We start from the raw sequence: 26,185 nt of genomic DNA, 5'->3' as shown, positions 1-26,185 counted from the left end.
ACTGATGGTAACTAGTGGCCAATATTTTCCTAACTTCCATCAGTTCTGAGGGTGACTGGATGTGAAATGTTAACTCTAATTTCTCTTCACAGATGCTGCCAGACCTGCTGAGCTTTTCCAACAATTTCTGTTTCTGCAAACAATAATGAATATGATTATTAAACAAATTAACCAAGTAAATTATGCACAAAAAATGATTTAAGATATAAATTTCACCAAAATTTGGAATTATTGGCAGAAATTCTGAATTGCAACAATGGGGTATAATAGAGGAACCTCGATTATCCAAACGCCTTGGGTGAGGAGCATTCTAGTCAGACAATCAAATGTTTGGATAATCGAACGCCAAATAACACCGTTTAGCTAAGCATCAGGACCTTGCGATCTTGTCCGGATAATCTGAAAATCAGATATTTTGCAGCAGAGAGCGGCGGGTGCCGGACGGAAGTGAAGTCGGAGCGCAAAGCCAGTCGGGAAGGTAAGTGATTGATATTTGAGTGGAGAAGGAACCCGAGAAACTACACGTGTAGTGTCTCCTACCCTCCCTCCTCCACTAACTTAAAAAAAAGAGGTAAGCTACTTGGTGCTCTTGTTTTGGAGACTAAGTGTAGAGTTATGGCAGCGCAGGCAGTGGAATGTTCCTCCTGCAGGATGTTTGAGGTAGGTGTGACCACCGATGCTCCTGCTGACTTCACCTGCAGGAAGTGCAGCCAGCTTCAGCTCCTCACAGACCGCATTAGGGAATTGGAGCTGGAGTTGGATGAACTGAGAACTATTCGAGAGGCTGAGTGGGTGATAGATGGAAGCTACAGAGACATAGTTACGCCGGAGAACAGAGGTAGCTGGGTAACAGTTAGAGGTGGGAAGGGGAGGAAGCAGGCAGTGCAGGGATCCCCTGTGGTCATTCCACTCAACAAGAAGTATACTTTTCTTTGGATACTGTTTGTGGGGGGGGGGGGGGGTGGGGGTGGCGGCCTAGCAGGGGTAAGCTGCAGTGACCGGGTCTCTGGCATGAGATCCGGCTCTGAGGCTCAGAAAGGAAAGGGGGAGAGGAGGAGAGCACTAGTTATAGGACACTCTATAGTCGGAGGGACAGACAGGCGGTTCTGTGGACATGGGCGAGATTCTCGGTTGGTTTGTTGCCTCCTGAGTGCCAGGGTCCGAGACATCTCGGACCGTGTCTTCAGAATCCTTAAGGGGGAGGGTGTGCAGCCAGAAGTCATGGTGCACATTGGCACCAACAACATAGGTAGCAAGAGGGGTGGGAAGGTCATTCAGGAGCTCATGGAGTTAGGCTGGAAGCTCAAAGCTAGGACGAACAGAGTCACCATCTCTGGGTTGTTGCCGGTGCCACGTGACAGTGAGGCAAGGAATAGGGAGAGAGTGCAGCTGAACACGTGGCTGCAAGGATGGTGTAGGAGAGATGACTTCAGGTATTTGGACAATTGGACTGCATACTGGGGAAGGTGGGACCTGTACAAGCAGGACGGGTTGCACCTGAACCAGAAGGGCACCAATATCCTGGGAGGTAGGTTTGCGAGCACTCTTCTGGGGGGGGGGGGGGTTTAAAAACTAATTTGGCAGGGGGATGGGATCCAGACTTGTAGTCCAGCAAGTAGGTTAGCTGTTTTTCAGGATGTCCAAGAATGTAGGGAGGCCGTGGAGAAGGTAGCACTGACAGGGAATACTTGCGGACACAGATGGGCTCAAGTGTGTATACTTCAATACAAGGAGCATCAGAAATAAGGTGGGTGAACTTAAGGCGTGGATTGGTGCTTGGGACTACGATGTTGTGGCCATCACGGAAACATGGATAGAAGAGGGACAGGAATGGTTAGAGGTTCCTGGTTACAGATGTTTCAGTAAGATTAGGGAGCGTGGTAAAAAAAGGAGGGGGTGTGGCGTTGCTAATGAGAAATGGTATAATGGCTGCGGAAAGGCAGTTCGAGGGGGATCTGCCTTTGGAGGTAGAATGGGCTGAAGTCAGAAATAGGAAAGGAGCAGTCACCTTGTGGGGTGTTTACTATAGGCCCCCCAATAGCAGCAGAGATGTGGAGAAACAGATTGGGAAACAGATTTTGGAAAGGTGCAGAGCCACAGGGTAGTAGTCATGGGTGATTTCAACTTCCCAAATATTGATTGGAAGCTCTTTAGATCAAGTAGATTGGACGGGGCGGTGTTTGTGCAGTGTGTCCAGAAAGCTTTTCTAACTCAGTATGTAGATTGTCGACCAGAGGGGAGGCCTTATTGGATTTGGTACTCGGTAACGAACCGGGACAAGTGATGGGCTTGTTAGTGGGTGAGCATTTTGGTGATGGTGACCACAATTCTGTGACTTTCACCTTGGTTATGGAGAGAGATAGGTGCATGCAACAGGGTAGGTTTTACAATTGGGGGGGGGGGGGGGGGGGGTAAATACGATGTTGCAAGTCAGGATCTGAGGAGCATAAGTTGGAAGCATAGGCTGTCAGGGAAGGATGTCATTGAAATGTGGAATTTTTTCAAGGAACAGCTATGACGTGTCCTTAATATGCATGTACCTGTCAGGCAGGAAAGAGATGGTCGTGTGAGGGAACCTTAGTTGACGAGGGAGGTTGAATGTCTAGTAAAGAGGAAGAAGGAGGCTTACATAAGGCTGAGGAAACAAGGTTCAGACAGAGCGTTGGAGGGATACAGGATAGCCAGGAGGGAGCTGAAGAAAGGGATTAGGAGAGCTAAGAGAGGGCACGAAAAATCTTTGGCAGGTAGGATCAAGGATAACCCCAAGGGCCTTTAGGCGAATGTGAGAAACATGAGAATGATGAGAATGAGGGTAGTAGTGGGAGACTGTGTATTGAGTCAGAAGAGATAGGAGAGGTCTTGAATGAATACTTTTCTTCAGTATTTACAAATGAGAGGGACCGTATTGTTGAAGAGGAGAGTATGAAACGGACTGGTAAGCTAGAGGAGATACTTGTTGGGAAGGAAGATGTGTTGGGCATTTTGAAAAACTTGAAGATAGGCGGGCCTGACGGGATATATCCAAGGATTATGTGGGAAGTGAGAGAGGAAATTGCAGAGCCATTGGCAATGATCTTTTCATCTCCACTGTCAACGGGGGTGGTACCAGGGGACTGGAGAATGGCAAATGTTGTGCCCCTGGTCAAAAAGGGGAATAGGGGTAACCCCGGGAATTACAGGCCAGTTAGTCTTACGTCGGTGGTAGGCAAAGTAATGGAAAGGGTACTGAAGGATAGGATTTATGAGTATCTGGAAAGACACTGCTTGATTAGGGACAGCCAGCACGGATTTGAGAGGGGTAGGTCTTGCCTTACAAGTCTTACTGAATTCTTTGAGGAGGTGACCAAGCATGCGTATGAGGGTATAGCAGTGGATGTAACGTACATGGATTTTAGTAAGTCATTTGATAAGGTTCCCCATGGTAGGCTTATGTGGAAAGTCAGGAGGCATGGGATAGAGGGAAATTTGGCCAGTTGGATAGAGAACTGGCTAACCGGTCGAAGTCAGAGAGTGGTGGTAGATGGTAAATATTCAGCCTGGAGCCCAGTTACAAGTGGAGTTTTGCAGGGATCAGTTCTAGGTCCTCTGCTGTTTGTAATTTTTATTAATGACTTGGAAGAGGGAGTCGAAGGGTGGGTCAGCAAATTTGCAGATGATACGAAGATTGGAGGAGTTGTGGATAGTGAGGAGGGCTGTTGTCGGCTGCAAAGAGACTTAGATATAATGCAGAGCTGGGCTGAGAAGTGGCAGATGGAGTTCAACCCTGTCAAGTGTGAGGTTGTCCATTTTGGAAGGACAAATAAGAATGCGGAATACAGGGTTAACGGTAGGGTTCTTAGTAAGGTGGAGGAGCAGAGGAATCTTGGGGTCTATATTCATAGATCTTCGAAAAATTCATAGATCTTTAGAAAAGATGTGGAAACTTTGGAGAGGGTGCAGAGGAGATTTACCAGGATGTTGCCTGGAAGGGAGAATAAGTCGTACGAGGATAGGTTGAGAGTGTTAGGCCTTTTCTCATTGGAATGGTGAAGGATGAGGGGTGACTTGATAGAGGTTTATAAGATGATCAGGGGAATAGATAGAGTAGACTTTTTCCTGGGTACAACAGAGTGTTACAAGGGGACATAAATTTAAGGTGAAGGGTGGAAGGTATAGAGGGGGATGTCAGGGGTAGATTCTTTACCTAGAGAGTGGTGGGGGCATGGAATGCGCTGCCTGTGGGAGTGGCAGAGTCAGAATCATTGGTGACCTTTAAGCGGCAATTGGATAGGTACATGGATAGGTGCTTAAGCTAGGACAAATGTTCGGCACAACATCGTGGGCCGAAGGGCCTGTTCTGTGCTGTATTGTTCTATGTTCTATAATCGAATGCCAGATAATTGAGGTTCCACTGTAGCAACAAAGTGGTGATGTTGCTAAACTAGTAATTTAGAGGCTTTAATTAATTATGTGGAGACAGGAGTACAAATCTCAACATGATTGCTGGAAAATTTAAACGTAATGAACAAAATCTGGAATAAACGGCTCTCATCATTAAGCATGCCTGTGAAAGTGCTGAATTTTCCTAAAAATACATTTGGCTCACCACTGTGCTTTAGGGAAAGAAATCTGCCATCCTTATCCAATGTAGTTTTACAGTTAACTCCAGACCTACAGCAATGCGGCTGGTTTTGAACTATTCTCTATAAAAGGCCTAAGGAGTCATTCTGCTTTGTTCATGAAAATGGCTCACCACCACCACCTTCTCAATGGTAATAGAAATGGACAGCAAATTCAGACCTTACCAGAGACACAGGTGAATGAGCAAGAAAAAACACAGATCCATTATAACAGATCAAAGCAAGTCAGGCTGATTCAGAAACATAATGCTAAATGCCAGAGATGGGGCATTGCTCAGTTATTCTTATTGTGCTTGGATATTAATCAAGGCAAAGAAAAGGATTCAAGGACTAAAGCTGACATCACAGAGTGAAAGAAAGAAGCTGCAGGCATTTTTCTTTTCCAATGATAGCAGTTCTTAAAGCCAGTTGCACTCACTTTGTGTGTTTCTTCATTTGATGGACTATTAATCCATTAAACAATGTGCTTCACAAAAAGTACGATCAAACCAAAACAGAAGAGTCAAACGAGGGAACACAGAAACAACAAAACTGGGTGCAGGAGTGGGCCATTCAATATAATCATGTCTGACCCTCTATCTCAATGCCAATGTTCTCCTTCTCCCCATACCCTTTGGTGCCTTTAAAACCTAAAAAGATTATCAAACTCAACCCCGAATATACTCAGCGACTCAGCTTCTACAGCTTTTTGTGATAGCAAGTTGCATAGGCTGGCCACCCTTTGAGTGAAGATATGTTTCCTCATCTGAGTCCGAAATGACCAACCCTCTTTTCTGAGACTGTGACCCTGCATCCTGGACTCCCCAATGAGGGAAATATCCCATCCCCAGCTCGTCTGTCCAGCCCTGGTCAAATTTTATACCTTTCAATCAGACCTCCTCACATCCTTCTAAACTGTGGTGAATTCAAGCCAAGTTGAATCAACTCCCCCTCCTAGACCAGTCCAGCCATCTCTGGCATCAGCCAGGTGAACAGTCACTGCACTCCATCTATGGCAAGTATACATCATCTCAAGTCAGAAGACCAAAGCTGCGTGCATTACTCCAGGTATGGTGTCATGAAGGAGCTGTGTAACTGCAGTAAGACATCCTAACTTTTGAACTCAAATTCCCTTCCTAATTGGTTGATGCATTTGCCTGTTTACATTCATTGACTGGTATACAAGGTCACCCAGATCTCTTTGAACATCCCCACTTCCCAATGTAGCACCATTTAAATAATACTCATCCTTTTTTTTTTGACACTTAAGTAAATAACTTCAATTTATCCACTTTATACCTCAACTGCCATATGTTTGCCTATACACTCGACCTTGCCCTGTAGCCACCTTGCATACTCCTTACAAATTAGTCTCATCTAGTTTTGTATCTTCAGCAAACTTGGAAATATTGCATTTGGTTTCCTCATCTAAGTCAGACTCTAAAACAGGAACTCTAGACAGCTGAAATTATGACAATTCTTGGAGGGGTAGGGTCAGTTTTGGCACAGGAAGCTAGATGCTTTTTGCAAATAATGCTAGCAACCGATCCATGTCACCAACTGAACACTGATTTGTGCATCTGCTACATCCAGATTTGTTCCACCAGTAGCCATTTGCAATACCCAATGGGATCTGGTTTCTCAATATGTACAGATGCAATGGGCAATACAAATGGAGCAGTGCAGAGTGAATTTTGGCATCACATTCCTGAAACTCAAACTACAAGTTCAACTGCTTCAAGAAAGCCAACGTTATTTTTTTAAATATGAGTCAATAATGTTCATGTCAAAATGCCAGACAAGATAATAAATTCAATATCAATAAATTGCTCATTACAGCTTCAAGTAAGGAGCTGAAGATTTTAAAGACGATTCAAATTAAGCAAGGGTTAACTCAAAATGCTAATCCATCCTTCCTCAAATGGTGACAATTTTCTTTAGATTAGATTAGGTTAAATTAGATTAGATTAGATTCCCTATAGAGTGAAAACAGGCCATTTGGCCCAACATGTTCACACCAACGATCCAAAGAGTAACCCACCCAGACCATTCCCTCTGATTAATTCACCTAACACTATAGGTAATTTAGCAATGCCAATTCACTTGACCTGCACATCTCTGGAGCGTGGGGAGGAAACCGGAGCACCCAGAGGAAAACCATGCAGACACAGGGAGAACGTGCAAACTCCACAAAGACAGTTGCCTGTGGCGGGAATTGAACCTGGTCCCTAGCACTGAGAGGCAGCAGTGCCAACCACTGAGCCAGTGCCTCCCCTTTTAACAGGGAGATAGTAGTGTGGTGGTAATAGCGTTGGACTAGTAATCCAGAAGCCCAGGCTAATGGTCTAGGAACAGGAGTTAGAATCCCACCACAGCAGCTGATGGAATTTAATCTGAATAAATAAAACTATTGACAATTATTGCTGATCACTATAAAAGCCCACTCTGTTTACTTATGTCCCTCCCTGAGAGACATCTATGCTAAATATGATTCCAGGTCCAAAACATGAATCTCAACTACCCTCTGAAGTGGCCTAGTTAAGTCACTCAGTTGCACAGCTATTAAGGATGCGCAACAAATGCTGGCATTATGCTGTTATTAGAATAAACTAGAGTTCCGGTTTAATTCCGTGGCCACTATTCAGTCAATGTAAAAATAAAGGCAATTAATGAAAATCTTGAATTTAGGGCAGGCAATGAAACAAGACCAACCATTCAGTCCATCATCCAAGTAACTCTTAAAACCCATCTCAAAACTTTAAAACAAAAAGGTGCAGTAGGTTAATAATAATCTGCTCACCTTTAGACTTGGGACCTAACACAGAAAAATAAGCCACTATAGAAAATGGAAAAGCTGGACATAAAAGCTTCTCTCTACTTGGAGGCAGGATGTGCCTGACTTGGGAGTAGTTAGTTCTCATACTATGTGTGAAGAGTTAACATGCTTCATAATGAAGTTCACATCAACAGAATTGAAATGCAAATTTTGTAAGGCGTTAAAAAGCACTTAAGTTAGAACACAATGCCGAGCAGCAGCAGAAGCAAGTGAAAAATAGCATTGAACAATCCAGATCTAAAGCCCTGTGCCATTGTGAATGACAATGAACAATTAATTGGAAAAGGCAACCAAACAAATATCCATCTTCAATAATGGGGGATCCCAGCATGTCGGTGGAAGAGACATGGCTGAAGCAACTAGAAACACTCTCCAACAGGAGTGCCGAGCGGATGATCTATCTAAGCCTCTTCCCGAGGTCCACAGTATCACCAACGTCAGTCTTCAACCAACTGGATTCACTCCATGGGATATCAAGGTACAAGTTAGGACCATTTAACTGGGACTCCAACCACCATCAGTGCACTGTCACAACTGAAAGTACCAGCTACAGAATTCACTGTACAAACAAACCAAGCTTATTGCAACAGCATCTTCCAAACGTGCAACCTTCATTATTTACAGAAAAAGGGCGACAGATGCATAGGAACACTAATTCTGCTAGTTCCCCTTTAAGACATGCACTGTTCTAACACAGAACTCTTATCATTCCTTTACTCTCACTAGGTGAAAACAGAGAATACTGTTCCAAACAATAGAGTGGATGTACCAATACGAGCTAGACTGCAACGTTTCAATAAGAATTCGAATTTTTAGAATTAGAATTAAGACTCCCTACACTGTGGAAACAGACCCTTTGGACCTACAAGTCCACATCGACCCCCTCAAAGAGTAACCCACCCAGATCCATCCCCCTATCCTACATTTGCCCCTGACTAATGTACCTAACCTACACAATCCCTATGGGCAATTTAGCTTGAACAATTGCACATCTTTGGACTGTGGGAGGAAACCGAAGCACCCGGAGGAAACCCACGCAGATGGGGGAGAACGTGCAAACTCCACACAGACAGTTTATCGAGGTTGGAATTGAACCCGGGTCTCTAGCACTCTAAGGCAGCAGCGCTAACCACTGAGCAACCATGCCACTCACCACTACTTTCACAAGGATAATATTCTTTTTTAAATTATGATACAGTTTGAAATGTTTGAATCATTATATTTAGCTAGAAACTGGTGAGTTCATCCATTGCCCCGTCAAGGACATATCTCTACATTAAAATAGCATAACATTTATTTCCAGCGCTCCAAAACTCTTCAAAGGAATTACATGAATCACTCGAGTAATCTTTTGACAGAGTGCGATTTGCTGTTTGGGTTTCCACTTAGCCATTAAATTTTGGGTGCTTTTAACTATAGACATTTTCCTGCCAATCTATATTGAACATCCATGTTTACAATCTTGCAATGAGCTAAACAGTGATTAACTTGGTTAGATTTTGCACTTTTCTGGTCCATACTCAAGCAGCGACATCAACAGCAAATTAGTGCAGCTGAGATTGAGTACAAACTTCTGGAGTTTGGATGGTGGGGAGTTAGGTAATGGGGAAGACGGTGTTTATTTATTTGTTTGCATTTGCTTTGCCCTTCCATTGTAAAGGGAACAGATAGTTGTTTCCCTCCAGGATGGTATGATGCCTTGCAGGTGCTATATCCCAGTGTCTCCACAGAATATTCTGTAGGGGGAGTGTGAATTGTCATTGCACATATAAATACCAAAAACAAAGATAATAAAAGGGATGAGGTCATGAAAGCAGAATACTGGGAATGAGGAAACAAATTAAAAAGTATGGTCTCAAAAGGCAGCGATCTCGGATTGCTAACAGTGCCACACTAGTCAGAGCAGAAATAGCAGGATATATCAGATTAATATGTGGCTGGGGAAATGGTGCAAAGGGAAGGGTTTCAGATTCCTGAGACACTGGTTCTGGGGTGGCAGGAATAGTACAAACTGAACAGGTTACATCTGAGCAAGACCAGGCCTGATGTCCTTGGGGAGCATTTGCTGGTACATTTTGGGAGAGTGGAAACTAAACTGGAGTATGGGAACCTAAACAGAGAAACACAGGCAAAAACAAAAGGCATAATTGGAAATAAGAGAAATTCTTGGCAGAAAATTCAAATCATAGTGCTAAATAATGTGAACAGGACTAAAAACGTTAAGACAGCAATACTTAAGGTTCTGTCTTAGCACATGCAGCACTCACAACAAAATGGATGAATTAGTTGGTTGCAAATAGATATAACATGGATGGGATAGAGTTGGGATTAGGGAAAACGTGGCTGCAGGACGACAGGGATGGAAACTGAATAGCCAGGTATAGTCAGATTTTAGGACAAAGAGGAAAGGAGTTGAGGTAGCATTGCTGGTTAAAGAGGACTTCAGTATAATAATAAGGAAAGATACTAGCTCTAAATGAGATGGAATCTGTATGCATAGATGTCATAATTAAACATCAAGGGGCAGAAAACAATGGTATATCTCTGTATGGACCCCAAAACTGTAATGGCAATGTTTTGGAAAGCACAAAACATCAAATCTGAGCCACAAGCAAAAGAAGGTACAGCTGTAATTATGGGTGACTTCAAGCTCCACATAGATTGGGCAAATCAAATCAATAACAATGGCATATAGGAAGCAAGTTTATCCCCCAATATGTTCATCCAGAAAGCCATCTCTTATACACTCCAGACTTGCTTCTTATATGCCATTGTTATTGATTTGATTTGCCCAAATCTACGTGGAGCTTGAAGTCACCCATAATTACAGCTGTACCTTATTTTGCTTGTGGCTCAGATTTGATGTTTTGTGCTTTCCAAAACGTTGCCATTACAGTTTTGGGGTCCATACAGAGCTATACTATTATTTTCGGCCCCTTGATGTTTAATTATGACATCTATGTATACAGATTCCATCTCATCTAGAGCTAATATCTTTCCTTATTATTATACTGAAGTCCTCTTTAACCAGCAATGCTACCCCAACTCCTTTCCTCTTTGTCCTAAAATTTGACTATTTTAGACTTCCTAGACTGGGTACTGTGTAATGGAAAAAGAATAATTGACAATCTAACTTTGTGAGGTCCCTTGGCGAAGAGTGACTAGAATATGATGCAATTCCTCAATAAAAATGGAGAGTGACAAAGTTGATTTTGAAACTAGGGTCCTGAACCTAAAAAGAGGAAATTATGATGGTATGACATGTGAGCTGATTCTAGGGAATTGGGAAGTGTTACTTAAAAGGGATAATTATGGACAGGCAATGGCAAATGTTTTAAGAATGCATGGATGAATTGAAACAATTTTTCATTCCTGTCTGGCACAAAAACAAAAGGCATTAGGAAAGTGGGCCAGCAATGGCTAATGAAGGAAATAGAGATCAGATCCAAGGGAGGGGCATACAAATTAACCAGAAGAAGCAGACTTGAAGACTGGGAGTAATTTAGATTTCAGGAAAGAAGGACAAAGGGATTGATTAAGCGAGGGAAAATATAATAGGAGAGAAAGATTGTGGGGAACATACTTCGAGGTTTGTGAAGAGAAACAGATTGGTGAAGACAAGCATTGGCCCCCTTACAAACAATAATAGGGGAAGTTATGAAGGGAAAATAAAGAAAAAAGTTAATTGAATGCATATTTTGGTCCTGTTTTCACAAATGAGAACACAAATAACACTCCAAAAATATTGGGTAACACATGGTCAAGTGAGGGAGAAGAACCGAAGAACATGAATATTAGTAGGGAAATGATGTTGGGCAAATTGATGGGATTAAAGGTCAGCAAATCCCCAGCGCCAACAATCTACATTCCAAAGTACTTAAGGAAGTGGCCCTAAAATACTAGACACATTCATGATCATCTTCCAAGATAGCGGAGACACTGAAAGAGTTCCTCTGGATTGAAAGGTAGCTAACCCCACTATTCACAAAAAGAGTTAGAGAGGTAACAGGGAATTATACAGCCTGACATCAATAGAAGGGAAAACACTAGGTTTCATTACAAAAGATGAAACAACAGAGTCTATTGCTTAACAGCTAAGCTTTCAACAATGTGAAAAACAGTGACAAGATCAGACACAGTCAGTATGGATTAATGAAATGGAAATCATGCTTAACAAATCTATTGGAATTTTGAGAGAATGTACTGCCTGGAATTGATTGAGGGAATTGTTACATGCAATTTATTTATACTTCCAGAAGGCATTTGATAAGGTCCCAAATAAGAGATCAGAATGTTAAATTAAAGCACATGGGATAGGAATAGTGTATTGACTTGGGGGAGAACTGGCTGGCAGACAGGAAACAAAGTCTAAGAAAAAAAAAAGTCATTTCCTGAGTGGCAGCCAGTGACCAGTGGGGTACCTCAGGGATTAGTGTGAGGGCCTCAGCTAGTTACAACATATATTAATAATTAATATCAAGGAACTAAATGTTGCATCTCCAAGTTTACAGGCAACATCAAACTGAGTGGGTGAGCTGTGAGGAGGATGCAGAGATGTTTCAGTGTAATTTTGACAAGTTGAGTGAGTGGGCAAATGCATGGCAAGTGAAGTATAATATGGACAAATGTAAAATTATCTACTTTGGGAATAAAATCAGGAAGGAAGATTAGGATCTGAATAGTGATCGATTGGGAAAGGGGGAGGTGCATTAAGACTTGGGTGTCCGGGGGGAAAGTGAAGATTATAGATGCTGGAGAGTCCGAGTCGAGTCGAACAGGGTGGTGCTGGAGAAGCAAAGCAGGTCAGGCAGCTGCCTGAACCTGCTGTGCTTTTCCAGCGCCACACTTGTCCTGATACATTAGTCACAGAAAGAAAGCATGCAGGTTCAACAGGTGGTTAAGGCAGCAAATGGTATGATAGCTTTCATAGTGAAAGAATTTGAGTACAGGCAAGAATTCAATTAAGGGCCTTGGTGAGACCACACCTGGGATTAGTGTGCTATGCGGATGTCCTTATTGAAGGAAGGATATTCTGGCTATGGAGAGAGTGTTACTGAGGTTTACCAGACTGATTTCTGGATGACAGAACTGGAAGAAAAACAGGATCTGTTAGAACCATATTCACTGGAGTTAAGAAGAATGAGGGTGGACTCTCACAGAAACCTTTAAAATTCTAACAGGACTACAGAGGGTAAACATTGGAAGAATATTCCTAATGACCGGGGAGGCCAGATTAGGAATCACAGTCCAAAAGATAGGGAATTTAGCACTGAGATGAGGAGAAATTTCTTTACCAAGAATGGTGAGCCAGTGGAATTTCGACTGCAAAAAGCAGTTGGGCCAAAACATTAAATGTTTTACACAAGGAGTTTGAAATTGTATTTCTGGCTAAAGGAATCAAATGGTTTGAGATGATAGCAGGAACAGGGTACTGAGTTGGATGATCAGTCTTGGTCATATTGAATGAGGGAGCAACTCGAAAAGACCAAATATCCTACTCCTGCTCCTATTTCCTTTGACTGCAGGAATTGTAGAAGTTACCAAGCCTATCAGACGCAAACAGCTGCAATAGCAAACAAAGATTGTGGAATTGCAAATTCTGCTGCCAAGCACCATTGAAATATCTCCTCCCAGACCGTTCTCTTCATGAGGCTACCAGTGAACAACTCAGAACTCCATAAACAGATGGTAACCAAAGATGGAGAAGTAGTTAGGTTTTTAAAAACTGCTAATGATGATTTTAAATGAACTAATAAAAGATGAAATTTAGATGAAAGGAATGAAATAACAAACTGATATTAAATACTGAAATGCTCTTACTTTGGCAACATCTTCAGCTGATTTTCTCGTAGCTCTAATATTTGCAATTTGGTCAATCTGAAAAATAAGATAGAAAACAATCAAACATACAAGTAGTATAGCTCTTATTAATTAATAACATTCAGCTGGGTCGCACCTTTTCCATACAATATATCCAAAGCCCTTCAGAAACAAGGGATTGCAAGCTCAATGGCCTTTACAAATTCAGAATAGCTCAAGACACTGGAACACATGCAGTAGAAAAGGAGAGAGCCTAGAGATGGAGTTGTTAGGGTTTGTCGGAGAATTCACAAGGTAAAAACAATGACTGCAGATGCTGAAAACCAAATACTGGATTAGTGGTGCTGGAAGAGCACAGCAGTTCAGGCAGCATCCAACGAGCAGCAAAATCGACGTTTCGGGCAAAAGCCCTTCATCAGGATGAAGGGCTTTTGCCCGAAACGTCGATTTTGCTGCTCGTTGGATGCTGCCTGAACTGCTGTGCTCTTCCAGCACCACTAATCCAGTATTTGTCAGAGAATTTCAAACTTGTTATTGTAGAAGATGACAAAGGTAAAATACATTTGGGCAAATTGAAATCAAAGAGATGGAGAATCAAAGACTTGTCAGAAAGCACTGGAATAGCTGAGATGGTGGTGAGGAAGGCAGGTAGAACAGTGATAGTGGGGATGCAGGAAGAGCAGCATGGACAGAAGTAGGAGAAAAACCAATCAAAGCGTAAAAGTGAAAGTTGTGTGTTCTTGACAACAGATAGGATGTGATGTGTCATTTAATGCTCCTTCTGGAGTTTCAACAGATGATAAGATTGAAAGTAGCTGGTCTACATGAGCAAATGATCAGAGAAGTCAAGAGGCAGTGAACAGCACTTTTAGTTGAAGCCAATGATGTGCCTTTGTCCTTCACAATTTTAAACTAAAAGCTACAATACGGGAGGGAGAACAGACGTGGGATGCACACATTCTGTTCACACGGGAGAAAAACATGCAAAAGGCAACAACACAAAACTAGATGGCGCAACAAGTACAGTGTAATGTCAACCACATTGTGCAGCAAAGTGGGTGGTACAGAAAACTGGGATCATCAGAACGAAAGAGCTCATTCATCATGATTTCAGTCCAGCTGAAAGAATAAACTAAATTGAAGGAATTCAAACAGCAAGTTTCAGGGCAAATGGACACAGTTCAGAGGGAACATATTTGAAAGTTTGAATAAACATAATTGAGGCCTCAAAAAGAGGAGTGTCGCTAGGTTCGGAGGGCAAATGGGTCAAACTTGTTTTATTTTGAGGAGGGGGGTTGGGGGGAATGGAAAGTGAAGATGTGATCCTGGCAGTTTTGAAAGTGATGGGAGTGATGCGAACTGGCAAATAGAATATATTGCATCATTCAAAATTCATATTCCAACCAAATCTAAGTTTTTAGGATGTGGCAGGCAGAGATAAAGGATGAAATGCTGACTTCATACTTCTGGTTGACGGCAGTTGTGAAAAGAATTTTAAGGAATATGTTTTTGGAACAAGAAAGATGTTCCTGCCACTGAAGATGTTCAGCATTGGCAGGTTGCAAGGTAAAGATCCAGTTCACTGTGAAATAAGGACAACAAAAAAAAAGGGGGAAACAGTCAAATTGAAAACAGTTGAGTGGGAAGGGTATACTGTGAACAGGAGGAGCATATCACCAAAGAGACGAGATTGCAAAATTATTGTGTATGCCGAGTGGGAGATTTACAGGGTGGAAGAGTAGAATGAATAGTCATGAGCGCCTCATTTTTGGTGTCTGAAATGAGGCAATCTCTGGGGTAAAGCACCACTTGCATAAGTGATAAACATGTTGCTGCAATATCACCATTAATGGACATATGGGAACGTCAGACAAAAGACTGCCAACTGTTCCATGTAGCCTCCTCTGTATGCTTCACAAAGTAGACTCCTTGCCCGAGGTGCTAGAGGAAGCAGTAGTGAAGTGATAGCATCATTGGAGTAGTAATCCAAAAGCCCAAACTAATACTCAAAAGATATGCTTCAAAGTCCACCATGGAATTTAAACTCAATTAATACATCTGGGAATTAGAAGCCCATCTGTTTCACTATTCTTCTTTTGAGAAATAAATCTGTCATTACTGCCCAGTGATCCCAACACACAACTCCAGACCCACAGTAATGCAACAGTCTCTCAACCGTCCCCTGAAACAGTCCAACAAGCCATTCAGTTCAATGGCAATTAAGGACAGGCAACAAATGCAGGCTTTATCACAACAACCAAATCTCATGAAAGAATAAAGAGAAACAATGTCATGTAGACTCCTGAGAAATGCATTCTGATCAAAAGCACAGACTGATTGGGGCGGGGGGGGGGGGGGGGGGGGTGAAATTCTGAAAACAGAGCAAAGAGAATAGATAACAACTATTTGCATATGATTTCACATAATATAATCTAGAATAGCAATAGCCTTGTCAAAACATGAAGATTTTAATGTAAGGATATACACGAGGAGTTTAATACAACTCTGGGAGAGGTTCACAACATCTTCAGTTGTCACTAGAAACAATGTATCAATTGTAACAGTAAATATCTGATTGCTCACGATCCAATGGCCACAAGATTGAAAACTATATTGAAAACAATGAAGTGCAAGCAATGTGGAAAAATTTACTATTTTGAGATTTAATAATAAATTATTACTTTCACACCCATTTCCCACTTACATGGAGGTGAGGTCCAGCTTTTTCAAATGAGGTAGGACAACAGATAAGTTTATTATAGATAACCAACAACTCATTCTAACAAACGATGAGGATCAGGGACAAATAATAGTCAAACCAAAGAATGATATTCATACTTTTAAATAAACAAGTTTCCTTGATAAATAAGTTGCCATGCAATAAAAGATAATAAAATTGTGCATTTTTATGACATAAGCATTAATATACTGATGAAGCATGGATTAACTATTATCAACGCCACAAAGGCAAGTGTAAACTCTGCAAACAACCTCTTAAACTTTCTATTTTTAGCACCTTTACAGTCGAAACTAAATGTCACATCTGCGTACTACTGTAAATATCAGGTCACTGAGCTCGCTCTTTCTTAGGACACGTACTCTGATAAGAGTTACAAAATTGTTTACTTGTACTGAATCCTTACAGAGTTATCATAGCTATTATTAACATCTCAAAGTGGAATATGCTTTATCAGACAGCATAGTGTTGAATTAAACAATGTAACTACACCAGACAGATGAAAAGTCATAAGATAATTTTGCCAGGCAAGTGACAATTCTTTATCCTATTTTACTGAGATGACGCTGTTTTGAGGAGAGGGAGGAAAAGATCACACAGAACAACTTGGGGACCATTTTATGCACAACAATCACAGCCTGAGTTGTACATTTTTACTCCTATGGCACACTATCCCTTTAACGTTTTTACGCAGCATACCAAAATCATAATCACCACAGTAAATCGTTTACGCTCACTCCCACAATATATTCTCTCTCACCTCAAACAGCTATTGGAAGTGTGAAATCCCTCTCTCTCTCTCTCTCTTTTCTGTTAAGCTAAAATAAATCAGACAGTACTGCAATGGTTATCTTATTGGACTAGTCATTCAGACATTGATCTGATAATTTAGAAATCACAAGTTCTAATCACACCATGATACTCTGACTATTGTATTTTGTTAAACAAAAAAACAAACTTGGAATAAAATGTTGGTGTCAATAAGTGACCATGTGGTTTTCATGAAAACCTATTAGTCCTAGCAGTCCAAACTGGTATTTGGCTGACCAGTTATCTACACTCTAATATGAACTAGCTGGTAACAGAGTTGCAGCAAACTGCTGTAAAGAACAGGAACAAAAACAAGGGGACTCCTGAGCTGTGATCTACATATCCCATCAGCCATAACAAAGGTCAATTCCTCCCCAGGATTTAGAGATTGGTTCCAAAGTCTAGGAAATCTGTTGCGCACAATACTCATATTTTCAGAACTAGCCACACCCAAATTCCTCTCTCCCATTATCATTCCTCACTACAACAGAATTAAAGATTCAAAAGCATAGGGAGGATGAGGAATTAAAGGAAATTAGTGTTATTAAGAAGGATGTGTTGGGGAGAATTAGTGGAACTGAATGCTGACAAAACCCTGAGTTTCTATGGACATAGTGGATATATCGGCCATCATCTTTTAAACATCTCCAGTTTCAGGAATGGCTCTTGCAGATTGAAAAGTAATAAATGTCACACTATTATTTCAGGAAGAAGGGGTGGAGAAAGAAAATGGGTAACGACAGACCTGACAGCCTTTCAGTGGGCAGGAAAATGGCAGAATTTATTATAAAGGATGTGAAAAATGGATACTTAAATAATAATCACCTGTCACGACATGGGGTAACCCCCCCCTGCTAATTTAAACCTGTAACACAAAAAAGATGTGCAGTAACCTGTGAAAATTCGACAGCCAAGAACTATCCCAAAGCTCACTATTTAAAATTAAAATTAACAACTTTATTTCTTAAAGTATAACAGAATAATTAACTAACAACTATTTACAACTAGTTTCTCGAACTCATCCTTTACCTTCCCCTTCTACAGTACTAGTCCAATAAAACCACCATGGTGACGTGCCTTCTTGAATCATTGTAGTCTATCTGGTGTAGATAATCCCACAATGCTGTTTGAAATGGAGTTCTAGGATTCTGACCCAGTGACATTGAAGAAACAGTGATATATTTCTGGGTCAGGATGATGGATAGATTACAGTAATATACAGCTTGCGTCCCTGTGTGACTGCTACCCTTGCCCTTCTAGAGGGCAGTTTGCTGGGTATGGAAATGGGAACCAAATGTTATATTTCCAAGTTCATAGATGAGGGACAAAGCTAATTGGGAATATACAGTTTTAACAGGACTCAGGTGGACAAAGTGACTTGGATTTGGAAGACAATGTGAATAAGTTTGACATTATCCACTTTTGATAGGAGGAACAAATGTGCAGAACATTTCTGAAATGTGAAATAAGGCAGGGGAAATGGGGCCTGTGGTTTCTAGCAATTTGAAGAATGAAATGTGATCTCATCAAAACCTACAAAATACTTCAAGGGATACACAAGGTAAATACAATTAAAATGTCCTACCTATATGGAAGTCTATAACCAAGGGGCACAATTTCAGGATAACGGGGATGTAATTGAGGGCCCTAATGAGGTGAAATGGTTTTGGCAATGAATCTTTGGAATTCTCGACCCCAGATGGCTGTGAATGTTCAGTCATAGAGTTTTATGGTATGGAAACAGATCAAATCGGTCCAACCAGTCCATGCCGAACATAATCCCAAACAAAATTAGTCTCACCTGCCTGCTCCTGGCCCATATCCCTCCAAACCTTTCTATACATGTATCCATCCAAATATCTTTTAAATGTTGTAATTGTGACCACATTCACCACTTCCTCAGGAAGTTCATTCCACATGCAAACCACCCTGTGTGCAAAAGATTTGCCCCGATGCTTTTTTAAAATCTCTCTCCTCTCATCTTAAAAATGTGCCTCTTAGTCTTGAAATCCCCTATCCTAGGGAAAAGATACCAACCATTAACACTATATATATTCCTCCCATGACGCTATAACATTCAATAAGGCCATCTCTAAACCTCCTATGCTCCAGTGAAAACAGTCCCAGCCAATGCAGCCAATCATTACAACTCAAACCTTCCATACCCAGCAACATCCTGGTATGTAAAAACTAAAAGAACTGCCAATGCTGTAAATCAAAAGCAAAAACAGAAGTTGCTGGGAAAGCTCAGCAGGTCTGGCGGCAACTGTGCAGAGAAAAAAAAATTAACATTTCAGATCTGGTAACCCTCTGACAGTTCTGAGTAAGGGTTGCTGGACCTGAAACGTTAACTTTGATTTCTCTTCACAGATGCTGCCAGACCTGCTGAGCTTTTCCGGCAATTTCTGTTTTTTTTATTGTCGTCATTTAACATTCTGGTGAATCTCTTTTGAATCCTCTTCAGCTTAATTATATCCTTCCTATAACTGGGTGACCAGAACTAGACACAGTATTCCAGAACAGGCCTCTCCAATCCTATCTTCAAAAGGACAATCCAACGAAGGCAAGCATTCTAAATGCCTTTTTAACCACATTGACTATATGTGAAACAAACTTCAAAAGAATTATGTACCTGATCCCCGAGGGTCCCTTTGTTCTACAACACTACCCAAGGCCCTATCATTAATTGTATAAGTCCTACTCTTTATTTATTGTACCAAAGTGCATTACCTCACATTTATCCAGATTGAACGCTATATGCCATTTTTCCAACCCATTGACCCATTGGATCAAGACCTCTTTGTAATCTGAGAAAACATTCGTCACTGTCTACGATGCACCGATTTTGGGGTCATCCATAAAGTTACTTATCTTGCCTTTATATTCTCATCTAAATCATTTATATAAAATGACAAACATGCACAGTATGTCTAAAGTAGAGATCGACGGATTTCTAAATACCAGTAACAGTAAAGAATATGGATGTATTGTGGAGAAAGGTATTGAAGTGGATGTCATGATTATACTGAATGATGGAGCAGTCTCAACAGACTGAATGGACTACTCCTGCTATGTTCTAACCACACGTCCACAAAGGTGAACCATTTGGGTCTGCACACTTGATTGCCTGACAACTTCTGGTGAGATGGCACTTCAATGTTGAGGCATGAGAGTCGTCAAGAAGCACAGTCAGCTACTCACAAAGTGATTGGAAGTCATTTTGACATGGTCTCTCATTGGTGGGGACAGAGGTTCAGTTGGAACTGAACACATATGTCCCCACACTCAAGCTGTAAATGAAAACCTCAGCCTCAGTAATCTTAATTTCACAGTGCCACCCAGTGCGGAGATTTCACAATATGATGTCATTCCAAAAAATCATGGCTCATCTGTCCCAGGCCTCAACTCCCTGATTGTGCCAGCTCCTCAGAGCTTTCAGCTCCCCAGTATTTCCAAAACCTAACTCATCTACAAATACTTTCAACAATCTAAGCTTCAGAAATCTCCAGGATAGCGAATTTGAACATTCACTACTGTCAGACAAGAAATTCATATGCATTTCAATTTCAATAATAGTCTCCTCTTCTGAGCTGTTAAAGGCATAGGGCCAGTGTACTTTTGTTGTAATCATGCAGACACACAGAATCAGAGAATTTTAAGCCAATTTTGCCCATCAATAAAACAAATTGATTCAAGGGATGGCATTTTCCGGGGTTTCTTGAGCTGATTTTATTTCCTTTAAAGTTCATACATGTCCTAGTTATGGAATTTGGTAACTGGACCAAAGTGAAAATTAGTACAACTGCAGACAAAACATTCACGGTCAAGCTCCAGAAGACCAGATCCAAGTGTAAGAGTCTCATTACCCATTTAAAAGATCAAAAAAGTCAAGCCAGAGGAATGTCACAACATCAAGCCTTCTCTTCAGGTCAAATTCCAAATTTAGAATTTAGTCTTAATCATCTTCTTAAAATATTGTGCAATATTATGAGGTCACTTTATATTTAATATGCTTGGGGGTCTTAAATTTTGATGAATTATGGAAAATCAATTTACTTCAGGTGCTTTTTTTAAATTGATGTGATTCAAACCTCAGTGAACATTTGGAGCATTTTGTAAACAAGTCTTCCAAAAATCACATTGTAGTGGTTGTAATAAGGCCAGCCAGGTGGACTTCATGGAATACGAGTTCCCGATTGTACCAGGTTAAACAGCTCCATTCAGGGAGTCCTGGCTGACAGATATAAACAGGAGTGTCAGGGGTTCTGTTCACTCCAGGAACCAGCTCTTGTGCTAGCTGGGTCAGTGTCATGTACATTGCTCACGGAAATAAAAGGTGACTTGGTGACAGGATGCCAGCCTCTGTGGAGTTATTTCAGTGGCAATGCAACAAAAGCGTGCTCCTGAAGAAATTCACTCAACAGTCATCTTTTGAATTGGGATAAGCATTTCTGGCATCATGCTTTTACTTGCTTGATCCTGAAGACGAGGCCCAGTATGTGGGAAGAATGCATTTTTTTTTCCTGAGCAATTGACACTGGGGCAGATGAAAAGCAACAAGTAATTCTGCTAATGGTATGTGGGCCCATAGCTTTTTTGGTTATGAGAAGCCTAACTTTCTCTGAGGCACCAGATACTAAAACCTTTCAAGAGTTGACATATTTAGTTAGGGAATGTTACACACCAAACCTCCTCTAATTCTGAAGCGCTATCATTTTTAGTCAGCAATTTCAGAACCAGGAGAATCCAGATTAGGAGTTTTGACTCGGTTAAGATGACTGAGAGGCATGTGACTTTGGTTTAACCCTTAATGAGTGCTGAGACCCCATTTGGTGTATGGCAATAATGGTATAACCATGAAAAGCATCTACTAACTGAAGCCCAACTGGATTTCAAACGGGCACTACAACCAGCTTCTTCATTGGAAAATGCAGCAAGTACAGCATATGACTTACAGGGTATTCCAATGGAAGTGAACACCCTTGGCAGCCCAACTGTGATTGGGGAACATCACTTGAGTGAAGGCAATTGCATAGCCTGACTCAGGACATATCCTGAACAGAGGGACTCTAGGTCAGCCAAGAGTAAAACCCTCAAAACAAAGCCAAGCCCGAGCCAAACAGGTAAAATTTTCAGGATCCAGGCTGGCAAACCATTGTAGTTGCTGCTGGTATGCAGACTCAAGACAGCAAAAGAATCCCATTCGATCCAAATGGAGTAGGAGATCTCACAGGCTGTATCCTGGAGAGGGCCCACGCTGGAAAGTCAACCAATTTCTGGTTTGGAACACTTAAATTGCTTAGCAAGATCCAACAGAACCAGTCAAAATAAATGTCTGGTTAAATTCAGCAGTGGGCACTAATTATAAGTGCATGCAATTGCAAGTTGGAACGCTGTCAAGGAGGCTGAGGATGCAAACATGGAAGAGTCCATAAGAATTTTGAATTTTCTGGACACACCTGCACTCAACTGACAATAGAGTCACAGAGTCATAGAGATGTACAGCATGGAAACAGACCCTTCGGTCCAACCTGCCCATGCTGACCAGACATCCCAACCCAATCTAGTCCCACCTGCCAGCACCCAGCCCATATCCCTCCAAACCCTTCCTATTCATATACCCATCCAAATGCCTCTTAAAATGATGCAATTGTACCAGCATCCACCACATCCTCTGGCAGCTCATTCCAAAAACGTACCACCCTCTGCATGAAAAAGTTGCCCCTTAGGTCTCTTTTATATCTTTCCCCCTCACCCTAAACCTATGCCCTCTAGTTCTGGACTCCCCGACCCCAGGGAAAAGACTTTGCCTATTTATCCTATCCATGCCCCTCAAAATTTTGTAAACCTCCATAAGGTCACCCTTTAGCCTCTGACGCTCCAAGGAGAACAGCCCCAGCCTGTTCAGCCTCTCCCTGTAGCTCAGATCCTCCAACCCTGGCAACATCCTTGTAAATCTTTTCTGAACCCTTTCAAGTTTCACTACATCTTTCCAATAAGGAGGAAACCAGAATTTCATGCAATATTCCAACAATGGCCTAACCAATGTCCTGTACAGCCGCAACATGACCTCCCAACTCCTGTACTCAATACTCTGACCAGGAAAGGAAAGCATACCAAACATCATCTTCACTATCTTATCTCCCTGCGACTCCACGTTCAAGGAGCTATAAACTGCCCTCCAAGGTCCCTTGTTCAGCAACACCCCCTAGGACCTTACCATTAAGTGTATCAGTCCTGCTAAGATTTGCTTTCCCAAAATGCAGCACCTCGCATTAATCTGAATTAAACTTCATCTGCCACTTCTCAGCCCAATGGCCAATCTGGTCCAGATCCTGTTATAATCTGAGGTAACCCTCTTCGCTGTCCACTACACCTCCAATTTTGGTGTCATTGGCAAACTTACTAACTGTACCTCTTATGCTCACATTCAAATCATTTACGTAAACGACAAAAAGTAGAGGACCCAGCACCGATACTTGTGGCACTCCACTGGTCACAGTCCTCCAGTCTGAAAAACAACTCTCCACCACCACCACCCTCTGTCTTCTACCTTTGAGCCAGTTCTCCCTGTATTCCATGAGATCTAACCTTGCTAATCAGTCTCTCATGGGGAACCTTGTCGAACACCTTACTGAAGTCCATACATATCACATCTAACACTGTGCCCTCATCAATCTTCTTTGTTCCTTCTTCAAAAAACTCAATCAAGTTTGTGAGACATGATTTCCCATGCACAAAGCCATGATGATTATCCCGAATCAGTCCTTGCCTTTCCAAATACATGTACATCCTGTCCCTCAGGATTCCCTCCAACAACTTGCCCACCACGGAGGTCAGGCTTATCGGTCTATAGTTCCCTGGCTTGCCTTTACCACCCTTCTTAAACAGTGGCACCACATTAGCCAACCTCCAGTCTTCTGGCACCTCACCTGTGACTATCGATGATACAAATATCTCAGCAAGGGGCCCAGCAATCACTTCCCTAGCTTCCCACAGAGTTCTCAGGTACACCTGATCAGGTCCTGGGGATTTATCCATCTTTAACCGTTTCAAGACATCCAGCACTTCCTCCTCAGTAATCTGGACCTTTTGGAAAATGTCACCATCTATTTCCCTACAGTCTATATCTTCCATATGCTTTTCTGCAGTAAACACTGATGCAAAATATTCATTTAGTGTCTCCCCCATTTTCTGTGGCTCCACACAAAGGCTGCCTTGCTGATCTTTGAGGGGCCCTATTCTCTCCCTATTTACCCTTTTGTCCTTAATATATTTGTAAAAACCCTTTGGATTCTCCTTATTTCTATTTGCCAAAACTATCTCATGCCATCGTTTTGCCCTCCTGATTTCCCTCTTAAGTATACTCCTACTTTCTTTATACTCGAAGGATTCACTTGATCCATCCTGTCTCTCCCTGACATATGCTTTCTTCTTTTTCTTAACCAAACCCTCAATTTCTTCAGTCATCCAGCATTCTTTATACCTACCAGCCTTCCCTTTCACCCTGACAGGAACATACTGTCTCTGGATTCTTGTTATCTCATTTCTGAAGGCTTCCAATTTTCCAGCTGTCCCTTTACCTGTGAACATCTACCTCCAATCAGCTTTCGAAAGTTCTTGCCTAATACCATCAAAATTGGCCTTTCTCCAGTTTAGAACTTCAACAGTTAGATCTGGTCTATTCATTTCCATTATTTTAAAACGAATAGAATTATGGTCGCTGGCCCCAAAGTGCTCCCCCACTGACACCTCAGTCACCTGCACTGCCTTATTTCCCAAGAGTAGGTCAAGTTTTGCATATGCTCTAGTAGGTACATCCACATTCTGAATCAGAAAATTGTCTTGTACACACTTAAGAAATTCCTCTCCATTTAAACCTTTAACACTATGGCGGTCCCAGTCGATGTTTGGAAAGTTAAAATCCCCGACCACAACTACCCTATTATTCTTAGATAGCTGAGATCTCCTTACAAGTTTGTTTCTCAATTTCCCTCTGACTATTGGGGGGTTTATAATACAATCCCAATAAAGTGACCATTCCTTTCTTATTTCTCAGTTCCACCCAAGTAACTTCCCTGGATGTATTTCTGGGAATATCCTCCCTCAGCACAACTGTAATGCTATCCCTTATCAAAAATGCCACTCCCCCTCCTCTCTTGCTTCCCTTTTTATCCTTCATGTAGCATTTGTATCCTGGAACATCCATCTGCTAGTCCTGCCCATCCCTAAGCCATGTTTCCATAATTGCTATGATATCCCAGTCCCATCTTCCTCACCATGCCCTGAGTTCATCTGCCTTCCCTGTTTGGGCCCCTTGCATTGAAATAATGCAGTTTAATTTATTAGTCCTACCTTGTCCCTGCCTGCCCTGACTGTTTGACTCACTTCTGTTCTCAGCTGTACTCATCTCAGATTGATCTCTTTCCTCACTATCTCCCTAGGTTCCCCCCCCCCCCGCCCCCATCTTACTCGTTTAAATCCTTCCAAATAGTTCTAACAAATTTCCCTGCCAGTATATTAGTCCCCTTCCAATTTAGTTGCAATCCATCCTTCTTATACACATCACTTCTACTTCAAAAGAGATTCCAATGATCCAAAAATGTGAATCCTTCTCCCATACACCAGCTCCTGAGCCATGCATTCATCTGCTCTATCCTCCTATTCCTGCCCTCACTAGCTCGTAGCACTGGGAGTAATCCAGATATTACTACCCTCGAGGACTTAGTTTATAAATTTTTGCCTAACTCTCTGTAATCTCCCTTCAGAGTCTCAACCTTTTCCCTTCCAATGTCATTGGTTCCAATGTGGACAATGACCTCCTGCTGGCCCCTCTCCCCCGTGAGAACATTCTGCACCCTCTGAGACATCCTTGATCCTGGCACCAGGGAAACAACACACCATTCTGTTTTTTTCTCTGCTGGCCACAAAAATGTCTGTCTGTACCTCGGACTACAGAATCCCCTCACACAATTGATCTCTTGGAAGCCGACGTACCCATCGTTGCACAAGAGCCAGTCCCAATACCAGACACTTGGCTGTTTGTGCTACGTTCCCCTGAGAATTCATCACCTCCTACATTTTCCAAAACAGCATACCTGTTTGAAATGGGTATATCCACAAAAGACTCCTGCCCTAGGTGTTGACCTCTCTCACCCTTCCTGGAGTTAACCCATCTATGTGACTGTATCTCAGACTTTCCCCCCTTTCTATAACTGCCATCCATCACATACTGTTGCTGTTGCAAATTCTTCATCACTTCTATCTGTCTTTCCAACCGATCTACTTGATCTGATAGGATTCGCATCCAACAGCATTTATGGCAGATATAATCCACAGTAACCCTTAAACTCTCTTTAAACACCCACATCTGACAAGTAGCAC

At 41.9% G+C, this 26,185-nt stretch overlaps 1 protein-coding gene across 6 annotated transcripts in view; it reads right to left on the bottom strand.

Moving 5' to 3' along the window:
• erbin (erbb2 interacting protein) overlaps positions 1-26,185 on the bottom strand; it is a 210,270-nt gene that overhangs the window by 32,564 nt on the left and 151,521 nt on the right. For all 6 annotated transcript variants that reach the window (XM_072595723.1, XM_072595708.1, XM_072595703.1 and 3 more), the window contains one exon: positions 13,255-13,311. In XM_072595723.1, coding sequence (XP_072451824.1) covers positions 13,255-13,311 — 57 coding nt within the window. The remainder of the gene's footprint in view (positions 1-13,254; positions 13,312-26,185) is intronic.

The sequence above is a fragment of the Chiloscyllium punctatum genome, chromosome 2 (genome assembly GCF_047496795.1).
Source record: "Chiloscyllium punctatum isolate Juve2018m chromosome 2, sChiPun1.3, whole genome shotgun sequence".
In the NCBI taxonomy this organism is placed as follows: Eukaryota; Metazoa; Chordata; class Chondrichthyes; order Orectolobiformes; family Hemiscylliidae; genus Chiloscyllium; species Chiloscyllium punctatum.
This window is presented reverse-complemented; position numbering and strand designations above follow the sequence as displayed.